The sequence below is a fragment of the Phasianus colchicus genome, chromosome 7 (genome assembly GCF_987193195.1).
Source record: "Phasianus colchicus chromosome 7, bPhaCol1.hap1.1, whole genome shotgun sequence".
NCBI classification, from domain to species: domain Eukaryota; kingdom Metazoa; phylum Chordata; class Aves; order Galliformes; family Phasianidae; genus Phasianus; species Phasianus colchicus.
The window spans coordinates 14,741,256-14,755,462 of NC_143442.1; the positions used below are offsets into that span (position 1 = coordinate 14,741,256).

At 60.8% G+C, this 14,207-nt stretch overlaps 2 protein-coding genes across 5 annotated transcripts; one reads left to right on the top strand and one right to left on the bottom strand.

The window, feature by feature from the left end:
• The first annotated feature begins 680 nt into the window (after positions 1–680).
• Positions 681–4,935, top strand: PRKAG3 (protein kinase AMP-activated non-catalytic subunit gamma 3). 4 transcript variants are annotated; one of them, XM_090143804.1, is made up of 13 exons: positions 681–852; positions 1,613–1,652; positions 1,884–2,122; positions 2,197–2,278; positions 2,357–2,415; positions 2,533–2,578; positions 2,689–2,743; positions 2,852–2,978; positions 3,069–3,234; positions 3,318–3,355; positions 3,428–3,574; positions 3,656–3,825; positions 4,342–4,935. In XM_090143804.1, exons 1-12 carry the CDS (start codon positions 820–822, stop codon positions 3,770–3,772), a joined length of 1,149 nt encoding a protein of 382 aa, XP_089999930.1. In that variant the 5' UTR covers positions 681–819; the 3' UTR covers positions 3,773–3,825; positions 4,342–4,935. The 4 variants fall into 4 exon arrangements, with proteins under 4 accessions (XP_089999930.1, XP_089999931.1, XP_089999928.1 ...); XM_090143805.1 differs by having other exon boundaries at positions 1,896–2,122; XM_090143802.1 differs by having other exon boundaries at positions 2,197–2,415.
• CYP27A1 (cytochrome P450 family 27 subfamily A member 1) lies at positions 4,877–9,681 on the bottom strand. Its single transcript, XM_031590515.2, has 9 exons — positions 9,442–9,681; positions 7,650–7,840; positions 7,274–7,473; positions 7,005–7,202; positions 6,730–6,893; positions 6,404–6,570; positions 6,028–6,109; positions 5,760–5,960; positions 4,877–5,661 (listed from the first exon to the last, which is right to left on the bottom strand). The coding sequence occupies exons 1-9, from the start codon at positions 9,664–9,666 to the stop codon at positions 5,536–5,538; spliced, it is 1,554 nt and encodes a 517-aa protein (XP_031446375.1). The 5' UTR covers positions 9,667–9,681; the 3' UTR covers positions 4,877–5,535.
• Between the last annotated feature and the right edge of the window lie 4,526 nt (positions 9,682–14,207).

Here is a 14,207-nt window from a genome sequence, read left to right on the forward strand (position 1 = left end):
CTCGCAACCCATACAACGTGCATGGGGGTGCTTGTGGCCGCCCCTGCATCCCATGGGTATTTTGGGAAGCTGTCGGCTGTGATTTAAAACCATCTGCCTGGCACCTATGTGGGGGCCTACAGCCCTGCTCCCTTCTTTGACCAGGGTCCAGCTGTCTCCTAGGGTGAGCTGGAGCCACCCTGTCCCTATGGCCGGCCATGGGTCCGCTCGCCCACGGCTGCTCTGGGTCTGGCCCGGCAGTGGGCCAGGCGATATTTGAACCTTCCTGAAATAGAAGTGGAGCTGGGAGCTGGGAGCAAGCATGGAGTGGGAGGGGGTAGACCAGTGGGGTAAAGGAAGAGGTTTTGGGGCTGGGGACTTGAGATCTGGGGGCTGGGAATAGGTTGGATGGCAGCAGGACCCCAGGATGGGCCATGGCATGGGGACAGAGTGCCCAGCCAAGCTGTCCCTGTGTCCCACACTGTGCTGGCTGCCATTGGGGCCACCTATCCAACATCCTGCGGTACGTGTGGTGCTGTACCCCTGCTCCTGCTGCAGCAGCCACATCCTGGTGGTGGTGAGTCGTGCTCTGGATAAAAAAGGTTGGTGGGCTGGGGATAGCTTTTCCTCCTCTGGCTATCCATCCATCCCCTGTGTCCTCAGGTGCAGCAGGTGCTGCAGGCTGAGATGAAGGAGTGACACTAAGAGTGCTGCCTGGTGGCAGTGCCCCCCCCCTCCCCCCCGTTGGAGGGGGCATGGCTGGCATTGCTGAGTGACACCCTATCTGCCAGGCCCCAGCCAGCCGCGGGCCCAGAATAGCAGCGCTGCCCTGCAGTCAGCATGGAGCAACTCTCCAGCCCTGCCGCTCCCCAGGTACCCTCAGAACGGGTGGGGGGCCAGGCTTGGTAGCCCCCACTTGGGACCAGCTATGCCGGGTGGGGGGTTGGTGGCACCTCTTCTATGGCTGGATTGGTGGGGACAAAGACGCACGGCACAGCATGACAAGCCTGCCTGCCTTCCCCCACTGTCCCCAGCTGCTGGGGAATGATTGGGGTGGGGGGCATTTGTGTAAGGTCACCTCCCTGCCAGGGTAGCTCTGGCCTCCTTAGAGAGCAATCAGTGTGGCTTTGTTGTTGTAGGGTGGCATGTAAACATTGGCTCTGCTGCCAGCTCTGCCCATGGTCTGTGCTGCTTTGTTATGGTAGGGTCTCCTGGGGGCTGACGGGGGCACAGGGCCAACCGGCTGGTTCTGATTGTCCCCCCCTCCTGCCTAGGCTGCCCCTTTGTTATAGTAAGATCTTTCATCGTGAGGCTGGGCATACCTAGACCCGTGTGGCAGGTGGGGCTGGCAGGACTCTCAGCATCAGAGGAAGCTGGAGTGGGATTTACACCTTGGGGACCAGGGGAGGGAGAGGAAGGGCACGGGGTTGCCTCAGCTCAGACAGTGAAGGGAGCACTGTGTGTTCTGGTATCCCATGCCCTGCACATGGGATCCTCCAGGAGTAGACAAGCTCTGTCCCAATGGGGCCTATACTGGCAGGGAGCTCTCTGGGGGCTGCAGCCTGGGTTGGGGTGAAGTGGGGGCAAGGTGGGTAGCTGCTGCTGACCCACCTGTCTCTGCATGCCCCTGCAGATGGTGCTGCTGGATGCTGCTGCCCGCCCCATGGAGGAAGGTGGGTAGCAGGCAGGGGGACAAGCAGCGTATATATGGATAGTAGGTGGGGCTGGCTCACTCATGCAATGAGTGCATAAGCCCTTGGCCTGCTTGGGAAGCCCATGTCACCCCACTCAACTCCTTCCAGGCTGAACAGCTGCTGTGCTCTGCACTGCCTCTGTCCCTGCAGAGTGGGGTATGAGGGCTCTGCTGCACTGAGACCCAGCAGCTCAGCTCATTGCTGGGGTAGGTGTGCCCACAGGATTCCCAGAGGCACTACAACCCAGGGGGGAAGAGGAAGAGGAGGAAAAGCAGAAGGGCTCCGGGCCCATCACTTTCACTCTGGGCAATGAGATCCTGGGGCTGGAACCTGACAACAATTTCCAGAGCCCTGATGCTGAGGTCTACATGCACTTCATGAGAAGTCACTGCTGCTATGATGCCGTCCCCACCAGCTGCAAGCTTGTTGTCTTCGACACCACACTGGAGGTGAGGCCACGAGGATCTCTGGGGACAGACTGGGCAGTCCTCAGTGTCCTGACCCTGCCCTTCTCTGCTGGCAGATCAAGAAGGCTTTTGTAGCACTGGTGGCCAACGGGGTGCGGGCAGCCCCACTGTGGGACAGCAAGATGCAGAGCTTTGTGGGTAAGTTCCAGGGCAGCCAGGGCAGCACAGGGACTGCTATGGGATGTGGGCAGAGTGGGCAGCCCCATGTCTCTGCAGGGATGCTCACCATCACTGACTTCATCAACATCCTGCACCGCTACTACCGCTCGCCTCTGGTGAGTGCCCCAGACTGTGATGGGCATGATCCTGCACCCAGGGTGATGGGAGGGATGTGGGCGAATGAGGCAGCCCTTAGCCATGCCACCCTGAGTAGGGCATCTCCCTGCCCTCAGGTCCAGATCTACGAGGTGGAGGAGCACAAGATTGAGACGTGGAGAGGTAGAAGCTGGAGGTGACGGGGAGTGTCTGGGCTGGGGACGTCTGTCATGTTCAATGTGGGGGTGGCTTTAGGACTGTGGGACACGACTTGCAGCTGTCTCCCTTTGCAGAGGTGTACTTGCAGGGCTCCTTCAAGCCACTGGTCTACATCTCCCCAAGTGATAGGTGAGCTCCTGCCCAGGGGGGAGATCTGGCAAGACCCCCACCCGAGGGTGGGCACCAACTCAGGGCACTGGGGGGCCTCTGGGCACAGCCACATCCCCCCACCTGCAGCCTCTTCGACGCCGTCTACTCCTTGATCAAGCACAAGATCCATCGCCTGCCTGTCATTGAGCCCATCTCAGGCAACGTGCTGCACATCCTCACCCACAAACGCATCCTCAAGTTCCTCCACATCTTCGTGAGTACAAGGTGGAACAGGATGGGGCAGTCTGTCACCGCAGGGTAGGGTATGTGCACAATGTGTGCTCACGTGCACTGCCTGCTTCAGGGCTCCACCATCCCCAAGCCGCGTTTCCTAAAGAAAACAGTGCAGGAGCTGTGTGTCGGCACCTTCCGTGACGTGGCTGTCGTACCTGAGAATGCTCCTGTGTATGCTGCTCTGGAGATCTTTGTGGACCGCCGTGTCTCTGCGCTGCCCGTTGTTAATGCTGCAGGTATCCTATAGCTCCTACCCTATGCGCACCCCCACATCCCCTCTTGCCATCCCCTCCTCACCCCCTCTTCTATCTCCCTACAGGTCAAGTAGTTGGGCTCTACTCCAGGTTTGATGTCATTGTGAGTATTGAGCATGTTGGCACGGCCGTGGTGGCAGTGGATGCACATTCTGAGCATCATCATTCCTCCCAGCACCTGGCAGCCCAGAAGACCTACAACAACCTGGACATCAGTGTGCGGGAGGCACTGCGGCAGCGCACCGTGTGCCTGGAGGGCGTCCTCACCTGCTACCCCCATGAAACCATGGAGGACATCATCGACCGCATCGCCGAGGAGCAGGTGAGTGGCGGGAGCACATCCCTTCCATTCACCCATGCCATTCCTTGCTCGCTGCCCACCTGTGATACTGTGCACCCACAGGTCCATCGTCTGGTTCTGGTGGATGAGAACCGGTACCCGCGGGGCATCGTCTCCCTCTCTGACATCCTCCAGGCCCTGGTGCTCACTCCCGCAGGTATCGATGCTCTTAACTCTTAGCCCGCGACGCTCCATCTTTCTCCATTCGCACCCTCCATTTCTCTCCACTTCAGGTAGGCGCTGCCCCTCTGCCACTGCAGAGCTGGCCAGGGAGGGGGGTCTGGGGGCACTGGGGGTGCCCAGGTGGTCACAGCGGGACCAAGGTGATGGTTGTCCCAGGGTCTCTAGGTGGGATGCAGGTTGCACACTTCTTTGGGCTGGGTGATGGTTTGGGGACATGATGTAGCCCAAGACAAAATCCATCCTTTTGGCATTGCCTCCTGGTCTTCATGCCCACCTGGTCCCCAGCAGTGCCCCGTACATAATGCAGCCCTGTTACCTTAAGCAGGCATGGGACCTGCACAGTGGCCACGTGGGTAGCAGTGTCAGGGGGAGACCAGCAGTATATCCCCCTCCAGACCAACCCCATCTCCTTCGCCAGTGCTTGCACACAAGTCCGGGATGAAGGTTGTCCTTGTGCTCTGTGTCCTGTGGCTGCAGGGCAGGACGCAGTGCTATGCTGCAGGGTGCCCAACCTGGTGTCATGCCCACAGGGGGGTTATGGCCTTGCACACTCTCTCGCCCTGCAGGCATTGACCGACACTCGCTCTGAGGACACCAGGGAAGTGCCACAGGCTCATCCAACACAGGGCCTCTTGCTTGAGTACCGCAGGGCCATGGAAGGAGGCTTGGGGCCCAGGGGCTCTCCATGGGGGGGGCTGCCCACCTGCCCTGGCCCTGGGATTCACTCTGAGCCTGGGGCCAACTCCTGCCAAGCTTGGGGAGGAACAGAGCGGGGGAAAAAGGGTCCAAGGGTGCCTCCAGACTGTGAGCACACAGGGATGCTCAGTAGGCACTGTGCTACCAGGAGCTGTGCAGCTGGACGCAGGGACACCTGCATGGCCCTGTGGGACCTGCAACATCCCCCCCCTCCCAGCGACTGCTGTCCCCTCCTGCTGCGAGACCCCAGTGCTTCAGGTCCCACTGGTTGTGCCGGGTGCCTGGGAGGAGCGCATGGCTCAGCTGCACGCACAGGCTTGTTTTTTGTAGGGTCTCCAGGGCTGGAGCACCCTGGTAGAGGTGTTCGCAAGGGGACCCTGTACACTGATAGGGGGGTGGGGGGATATTTATTTATTTACCAGTCTCTTCAGCCTTGCTGGAATAAAGCAGCCTGCCCTAGGCACCGCGTTGTAGCCTTTCTGGGCACGCAGCCTGGCAGCTCTTTGGGATAGGGCTGGGGATGGGGTGCCCACATCAGCACAGCCAGAGGGATGGGGATGTTGGCTCACTCTGGGGTGTGCAGCTCAATGGCTTCACTGGTGCTGAGATGATCCTTGAGCCCATCCTTCCCCCACTACTTTGCCCACGCCCCCATAACCACATTTCTGGGGAAGGACAGTTGACAGCAGAAGATCCCCTGTGCTCTGTAGTCCTGGTGCTGCCAGGAGACACGGTGCCAGCACCCATCCCTGTAGGGTCACCTGGCTCCATCCCTTGGGACTGCACACAAACCCTAAAACCCCACCACTCAACCCCAAACCCTGCTGGCAGCTCAGCCCTGCACTGCAAGGAGAGGGGAAACTGAAGCACGGAGAAGGGGCTGGGGCCAAGGTCAGTTATTCAGGCAGGACCCCAGGCACAGCTCCACACGCAGCAACACAATCACAGGACGAAGAACACCCACCCAATGGCTGCAAACCCCTCCCTGTGCCCCCTGGTTCCTGGGCATGGGGCGGATGGGGGCACTCCCGGTGGCATGTGAAAGGCACAACGATGCCCTGAGCTCAGGGGGCCCCTGGGCGAGCGATGAACTCCAGGTTGATGGGTTTGTCAGCCACCAGGACGATGCGGGACACAGACGTCACCTCCACGCCGCGGGGGTCCGGCCGCACCTCAAAGGCTTGGATGATCTGTTGGGGCAGACAGAAGGGCAGCAGTGCCTCGGGACCACCCCAGACCATCCAGTATAGCTCATGGTGAGCTTCCCAGGATGGGAGACCCCACTCACCCTGGCGAGGGCCAGGTGCATCTCCAGCTCAGCGATGCGGCGACCAACGCAGGCACGGACCCCGTAGCCAAAAGGGATGGAGCTGAAGGGGTGGTGGGGGGAACCGTGTCCCCGGAGCCAGCGCTGGGGCAGGAAGCGCTCCGGCTCGGGAAAGTAGGTCTCATCGTGGGACATGGCATAGTGCGCCAGGACAAAGAGGGTCTGTGGGGTGAGAAGGGGTTAATGTCCTTGGATGCAGTGGGGTACCCCCAGCACAGCCCCCACTCACGTTCTTGGGGAAGAGGTAGTCTCCAATGATGATGTCCTTCTCGTAGAAGACCCTGGCGTTGGTGGGCACCACGGGGTACACCCTGAGCCAGGACAGGGGGAAAGGTGCTGTGGGAGATGGACCCAGCCAAGCCCAAGGCAGGAATCAGGGGGAATATCTCTTGTTGCTCAGCGGCTCCATCTCCCTTTCCAGGGAGGAAATGGGCGGCTGAATGCGGCCCCAAGGGGCTGTAAGCCAGCTCTGCACCCCAGCCAATGCTCCTATGTCCCACTCCCTGGGTCCCCTGCTAAGCACATACCCTCATGTGGAGGAACAGGCTGTGCCAATCCACAATCCAACTACTCATCCCAACCCAAGAGGTAACAAGGGGCTATACCTCAGTGTCTCCTTGATAACAGCCCGGAGCATTGGCATCTTGGGGATATCCTCAGCACCAGGAAACCGGTCTGGGGGCACGACGGCTTTCAGCTCCTGATACAGGGTCTCCTGGATGCCCAAGTCCCGGGAGAGGTGGTAGAGGGCCCAGCATAACGTGTTGGAGGTCTGGGGGTGCAGAGGGAAAATGGGTGAGAAGCACTGAGAATGGGGAAAGTGAGGCGTGGAGCAAACAGGTGGCAGAGGGGGTCATGGGGTCTCCACTGACTACTTCCCTGCCCGTGCCCCTAGCACTGAGATTTCTTGGGACACCCTGGTGGCCCTCACCGTGTCCACGCCGGCCAGCAGCAGCTCGGCCACACTGCCATACACCTCGTCCAGGCTGAGGTGGCCGCTGGCCAGCAGGTAGCTCAGGTAGCCCTGAGACACCTCCTTGCCCTTCTCCACGTGCCCCTCCAGCTCCTTCATCTTCCGATCGATCAGCCTCTTGCCTGCAAGGATGGACACCCGATGCTGACATAGCGGGTGGTGAACCCCAGGTGGCCAAAATCACTGCTCCCCATTCATGATCACAGGGATCCAATCCCATCTCCATGGCTCACCAAAGGCAAAAATGGTGTCCCAGCTGTCCAGGTAGCGGTCCCAGAAGGGCAGCACCTTGCGGCTCCAGCGGGGCAGGACAGTGGCAAAGATAGAGTTCTTGAACATGAGGTTGATGGAGTCGATGAAGTGCTGGGTCTCAGCGGGGACCTGCTGCTTCAGGCACCCAATGCGGGTCTCGAAAAGGATATAGGAGATCCCTGCGGGGGACAGGCAGCATCCAGAGCCCCGTGGGGATGGGGGGAGCAGAGTGGGGCTGAGGACCCCCTACCTTCCAGGGCGAAGCGGTACAGCAGGTTGGCCACATCTCCCACCAGCACCCCTGAGGGGCTGCGGCTCCGCTCGTCCCGCAGCCGCACCATCAGGTCAGACACCACCTCGCCGATGGCATCCGCGTACAGCACCGCCTCCGAGGGCTTCAGCAGCCGCTTGTTGAGGACCTGCCGCAGGCGGTACCAGCGCTCCCCTTCCCTGCATGGGGATGGGACCCCAGTGTTGCATCCCCAATCCATGGGAGCGTCCTGTACCACGCCACCCCGATCTCTGGCAATCTGTCCACCCTCCGTGGCCGTGCCCCTCTGCTCGGGGTAGAAGGAGCAAAGGGAGCTCCTATCCACATCCCCACATCACTGTGGGGCCAGACTCACTCAGTGAAGGGTCCATAGGGCAGGTGTCGTGTGTCCCGGTGCTCCTTCCATAGGGCCATGTCGCTCCGCATCGGGTACTTGCCCTCCTGCCGCAGCAGCTGCTCCAGCACCACCGGGCTCCCGATGTTGATGTTCTGGTAGTGTCCAAAGGTTGACTTCCAGATGGGTCCATAGATGCGCCGGGACATCAGCTGCAATGGATACACAGGACAAGGTAAGGGTGAGTGGTACATCAGGGCAGGGGGCAGCACTCAGCACTGAGCACAGACTGGTGCATGGCACAGAGTGGTGCATCCATCATCCATCCCAGGATGCGTAGAGAGCCTTGGCAAGACCCAGAGAGGATAGCAGGGGACAACTGCCATGCACATGGCAGGAAGATGCAGGCCCATTGCGGTGGCTGTCAGCAGATCCACAGAATCACCCAATCCACACTCTGTTAAACCCAAGGACAGCCCTTGAACCCACTGCCGATAAGGGTGGTTAATGATCAGCGCTGGGCACAGCACTGGGGCCACACAAGGCCTTGGGGACGTACCATCGAGGGAACATCCACCAGCACTGAGGGGTCCTTCTCTGAGCTCAAAGTTCGTCTGTGCTCATACCCTAAATCTAACCCTAACCCCACACCTACCAAAGCCATGGTCCTCTCAGAGCACTACTACCCCAGGCACTCTGGGGTCAGCTGAGCACCCCCTTGCCATCCACAGGGACATTTCCAGGGGGTATGTGACACCTTGCTGGGCACCAAGAGGCCCCTCTGGAGCTGGGCTGAGCCTGGGAAACTGTGAGCACCCTACAGGGAAGCCCCAGTCCCCATTCCCCCTGGCTGCTGGGATGCACGTGGTACAATCTCCCTTGGTGACTGCGTCGCAGTCTGAGCCCAGATTCATCTGGATTCGTCACCGCCAGGAGACAGACATTCCTCGTGCATGGTGACAGCAGGAGGGGGAGGGACAGCCACCCCAGTGTTGCAGGCAGCACCCTAGGAAGAGGGGCCTCAGAGTTAGGGTCACCCAGGCTGTGGGTTAGGGTCAAAGCCTCTCTGCCATCGGGTGCTCACAACCACAACCCAACACAACGCAGGCCCTGTGCAGCAGGGCTGGGAGAAGCTGCTGGGATCCAAGGAAGGCACCTCCGAAGCTGTCTGCGAAGCCGGGCCTTGCTCGGAGCCCTGTGGAGCAGCAGGGACCTGTGCCCACTCCCTGACCTCTGCTGCCCTGTGACAGTCCCTTCCCCAACAGCAGTGCCAGCCGCTTCGTGGTGTAGGGAGGGTCCATCCTGCGCTCCGCCTGTTCCCATCCTGCACTCAGCTCCCAGACGTGGCAGGTCGGAGCTCCCAGCCGCTGGAGGATGGATGCCTCCTGGCTCATGGCCAGCCAAGCCCATGGCTTGCTTCATCTGATGTATGAGGAAATGTTTGGAGAAGAAAACAAACACCTCTGCCTGTTTCTATTCTGCCTTCCCAGGCACCACTTGCCCCACATGTAACACCAGTGTTTCTGGTTTGGGGTGCCAGGACTCTGCACACAGCCCCCAGACCATCGGAGAAGGTTGCCGTGCCCAGGTCAGGGACTGGGGGCAGCTGGAAGAACCCTTCGGTGCCCCTCTCTGTGCATCACCCCAGGGGCAGCGGGGTGCTCCGTCCCTCAACGCTGCCCACCGCCATCACCCCACAGTCACTCAGCGCTCACCCCAGCCGGTCCCCAGCACACCTCTGCCGCAGCATCACTCCCCCCCGCGCCACCAGAGAATCCCTTCGTCTCCACACCCCCCGGGACCCCCCGGGCACCTGGAGGCGGTGCGTGTGCAGCAGGTAGCCGCGCAGGAAGAGCCAGACGAAAGTCCTGAGCAGCCCCGGCCCCGGCAGCTCCGCCGGTCCTTTCAGCCGCGCCGGCCCCGCCGCCGCCGCCGCCGAACTGCCGGTCCTGTGCGGCGGCCCCGGGCTGATCGGCGGCGGCGGGTGGAGGCGTAGGGGCAGCAGCAGCCGCCGAGCCCCGCCGCTCGGGCCCGCCATGCTCCGTCGGCAGCGCACGGGACGGGGCGGTGCGGAGCGGTGCGGGAGGCGGCACCGGGGGCGGTGCGGGGGGCGGTGAGGGGGCGGCACCGGAGCTGGGAAGCGGCAACGCGAACCGAGTGCCGGGTACCGGGAGATGCACAGAGGGTACCGGGTGCGGTGTGTGCCTCGTGCTTCAGGCAACGGGCACTACGTGATGGCTGCTGCGCACCGAGCGCCGTGCGGGAAACACTGAGTGCCGTGCACTGATTGGGATGGCTGTCCCTCTTGGCCTGCCCTGTCCTTGCCCTTGTCCTAGACACGGCAATCTCACCCATCGTTCCCTGTTCCCGCCTGGCTCCCATCACCATATTTCTCTTTGTTCCTATTTCTGCCCCATTTTTCTTCCCATCTTTGCCACTGCCCATCCTTGTCCCTATTGCTCCCCCCACAGCAGTGCATCTCTTGCAGTAGCCTGGAACCTCTTGTGAACCCCGGAGGGTCCCTTGGGAAGGTTTCCAGGACACAGGGACAGTGACAGGGGTGTTGTCAAGCTGAGATTGCCCCGAGCGTCCATCCCTCCCTCCCTGGGGTAGGGTTTGGGAGCTCAGGGAGGGCACAGCCACACCGCAGGGGAGCTGATGGGGCTGTCAGCTGGGAGAGCCTAGCATGCCCATTTTGGCTTCGGGCACCTTGCTGGAGGTGGCTTTGGTTTGTTACAGTGATGAGGGAACACGGCACAAGCCCCAACCCACAAGCCCACACTGCAGAACACGGCCGGTCTGGCGCTGCCACCAGGGCCATGGGCCACTGCTGTGCTCAGGTACCTGCCCTGCTCCAGGCTGCTGTGCCTCTGGCTGGAACATCCCGGGGTTAATCATTAACCACCCTTATCACGCGGTTGGTTCAATGTCCTGGAGGGAGATACTCTGTCCCCAGGACAGGCGGACACTTCGGAACCCAATAGATGACCATGTCCCTGTCCCACCACGTCCTGGCTGCGGGAACAGGGGATGTCCCAGGCCGGGCTCCAGGCTTCTGATGTGCTCCATTCAGGGACTGGAGATGCTGCGAGCAGGGAGCTGCGTGCCTGCCGGCACCGGGAAGACGGGTCACACAAGTGTGAGCGCCTGCCGCCATCTGATGGCGGCTCCCAGCCATCTCACTACTAGGAAGCCCCCCAGGGCCCCGTCTGTCCAATTCTGCTGGGGATGCGTTGCCCTTTGCTGGGGAGCACTTAGCGCCCACCTTTTCTCTTGAGCAATCCCATCCCGCGGGGAGATCCCAGCGCCGGGGCTGGGTGTAGAGGACCCCGGCAGCCGCTAGGCTGTGCTCCCGCATCTCCCACCGCCGCGCTCAGCCCCGTTCCCCGTTCCCCGCTGCAGGACCCGGTCCCGCTCCGCAGCCCGAGCCGTGATACCCCCGGGTGGCAGCACCCAGCGCTGCTCCTCCTCTCGCCCCGCTCCCATCCCGGGGGTGCACTGTGAGTCACCAGCGGGCAGCGGTGGCAGCGGGAGGCCCGAGGCCACGGGGATGGCTGCCAGGGCTGCGGGGGAGGCCGTGCGGGAAGGAGAGGGGCGGTGAGTCAGGCTGCCCGGTGGGGACTTCCAAAAGGAAGTGGCTGGGCTGTGACACATCTTCAGCAGGAGGATGCTGTGAGGGTCCTGGGGCAGCTCCAGCTGTGGGACAGCTCGCTGGATGGGTAGGGGCTGCAGGTGAGGTGAGTGTCACTGCACTGGAGGGGCTCTGGGAAGGGGCATGCAAGGCAGAGGTAGGAGAGCCAACCTGGTGTTAATCTGTGGGGATGGACCTGTGGGACCGCTGCCCTTCTCAGTCCCCCTGCAAGCATCCCTTACCCCACCCACCAGACACAGTGCACTGGGTGCTGCTTGCAACGTGGTGGGTCCTGGCTGCAGCTTCTTTCCGTGACTCGTGCAGTATCACCCATTGGCTGCAAGCTTTTCCCAGGGCTGCATCCGCTGACCTCGCTTTACAGTCGCACAGATGGGGATGTCTCATGGGAGGGCATCCCCTGAGTCACCCCCAGGAAAGCCCAGGCTGAAAGAAAGGGTCCCAGGACCATCAATAGTCTGTATGTGGAGATGGCCAACACGCCAGCTGTGTGTCACCACACTGTCACTGCCTGAGTCACAGTCTGTGTCAGGGTCAGTGGGGCTGTGCAGCTGGCAATGGGGACATGGCATATCCAGAAAGAAGGGGACATGTCCCAGATCTGGGTCAGCTGCTCTAGAGCTGAGTTTTGCACCAACCACTGGGATAGCCCAGCTGTGTAGAACTCAGCACCCTCATTGACCTCCGTGCCCCAAAGGCTGTGGGGCCAGAGGCTGGAGCAGAGCTGGAGCCGGCAGCGGGCACACAGGCAGGTTGTTATCGGGGAGACGGGAGGCAGCCTGGGCTGCTCTTAAGTGGGCCAGGCTGATTAGTGCCTTCAAGTGCCTACGGAGTTATTCTAAGTCAAGTGGGCGTGAAGGGATCCGAGCTCGCCAGCCTGGGACCGGCGTCGGGCGAGGGACTTGGTTCCCCATCACCTCTGCTCCCCACGGCTCCCAGTGGCCCTATGAGGGGCTCCCTGCTCCAGCTGCCTCTCTCTGTCCCTCACTCCCGCTGCAAAAGGCTGTTTGCTCCAGCCCAGAGCAAACCTGATTTTATCTCCTGACTGCAGTTCCCTTGGCTGTGGGCCATAGTTGATTCCTCCTACGCAGGACTTGTAAAGCCCACTGGGGGACCCGTGCACAGAGCGAGCTGTGTACACTGCCACATGACATCATGTTTACGGCCCGCAGGGGCCCAAGGACATCCCCTCCCAGCGGCACTGCTCCCAGCCTGCCCAAGCCATGTGCTTCCTTGCTGGCCTGATGTTGGGCAGCATCTTGTGCCCTCTGTGATGGGCAGAATGGCACACAGGGAGCTGGGGGAGCGGGACCAGCCCCAGCACTGTGTTTGTCTGGGAAGAGGTGTTTTCGGCTCTGCTGGACCCTCCAGGCTTGGTTTTTCCCTATGGAGTGTGAAGAATAGAGGCTGTGCTAGCACTGAGTGTGGGCTGCTCAGCAGCACAAGGTCAGGCCCTCCTCAAGTTGTTGCTCAGAGTGAAAGACAAATTTTCTCCCTCTGGGACATGGATGTTCCTGTCTCTCCCAAGACAGAACTGTTTTGTGCTGTTGCACGAAACTGAGGCTCTTGGGAAAAAGAACAGCATCCAGAGCCACAGGGCTCTCTAAAGAGTGTTGAGCCCACCATCCTTTCCTTCCTTCCTTCCTTCCTTCCTTCCTTCCTTCCTTCCTTCCTTCCTTCCTTCCTTCCTTCCATCCATCCATCCATCCATCCATCCATCCATCCATCCATCCATATATCCCTCCCTTCCTCAATCCATCCATCCATCCTTTTATCCACCTATCCCTCCATTCATCCCTCCATCCCTCCATCATTCCATCCATCATTGTCCCCTCTGTCTGACATCCAGCTGCTCTCACACTTTTGGGGTGCAGGAATCCCTGAGGCTGGCAATGGAGGGTCAGAAACATCTTGAAACCCAGCAGTGAGGATCTCTGGGGCCTCCCAAGGCCACAGCAGGAGTCTGTGAGAATCTCTGTGCCCATGGGTGCCCAAAATGTTGTCACATGGAGATGAGATGCCCTCATTGAGGTATTCTTAGGGGTATGTATGCACAGATGTGAAGGCGTGGACTGGGCTCTGTCTCTATGCAGCCCCTGTGTCCCCCCAGCACCTGCCTGCCCCTCCACACCATTACTCCGCATCCGCAGAAGGGGACCTTGTTGTTTTAATAAGATCATTCTCCTCCCGCCGTGAGGTCGCAACCCCGGGCTGATGACATCACATGGCGCTGCCATGGGGATGCCGGGATGTCACAAACACAGCGCGATGACCTCACTGCAGGAGTGGGAGATGGGGCCAGGCCGGGTTTGATCACCGATGTCCTCGGGAGCGAAGGCGGGGAGGGATGCTGGGAAAAGTATGCGGCTGCTGCGCGCCGCGCTGTTTGGGTTGGAAATGGCCACACTTTCTCCTCAGCAGGGAGGGCCAGTGCCCTCCGTTCCCCCCCATGGGCCCCCTGGTTGTGGATGGGGGGCCCTGATGTCAACACCCTACAGCTGGACACTGAAGCACCCATGTGCCTCTGCAGCCCACGGCATCACCGCTTGGGGACCCACAGCCAACAGGGGGGGAGCACCTGGGCTCCCCATCTCTGCTGTGTCCCCCCCAGCACCTCCCATCATTAATTTCCATCAGTGGCCAAGAGGGTCCAGGGCGGGGGGGTGGGGGGGTGGCCGAGAAACACAGCGCTTTCCCCCTGATAGCAAAAATAAATACATTAAAATTCTTGCAGGAGGCAGAAGAATGCAGGACGGCAGGAAAAAATTGTTTTATAATTTGTAATAACACAAAAGCCAGAGGGGGGGGGAGGAACGATGAGCTGTGAGAGGCGAGGGAAGGCTGAGACAAAGGGCTGGCTGTGGCAAAGAGGGCTGCTTCTTGGTGGCGGTCCCCCAGAGGATGGGGTCCTTTGGGTCCCAGTACAGAGG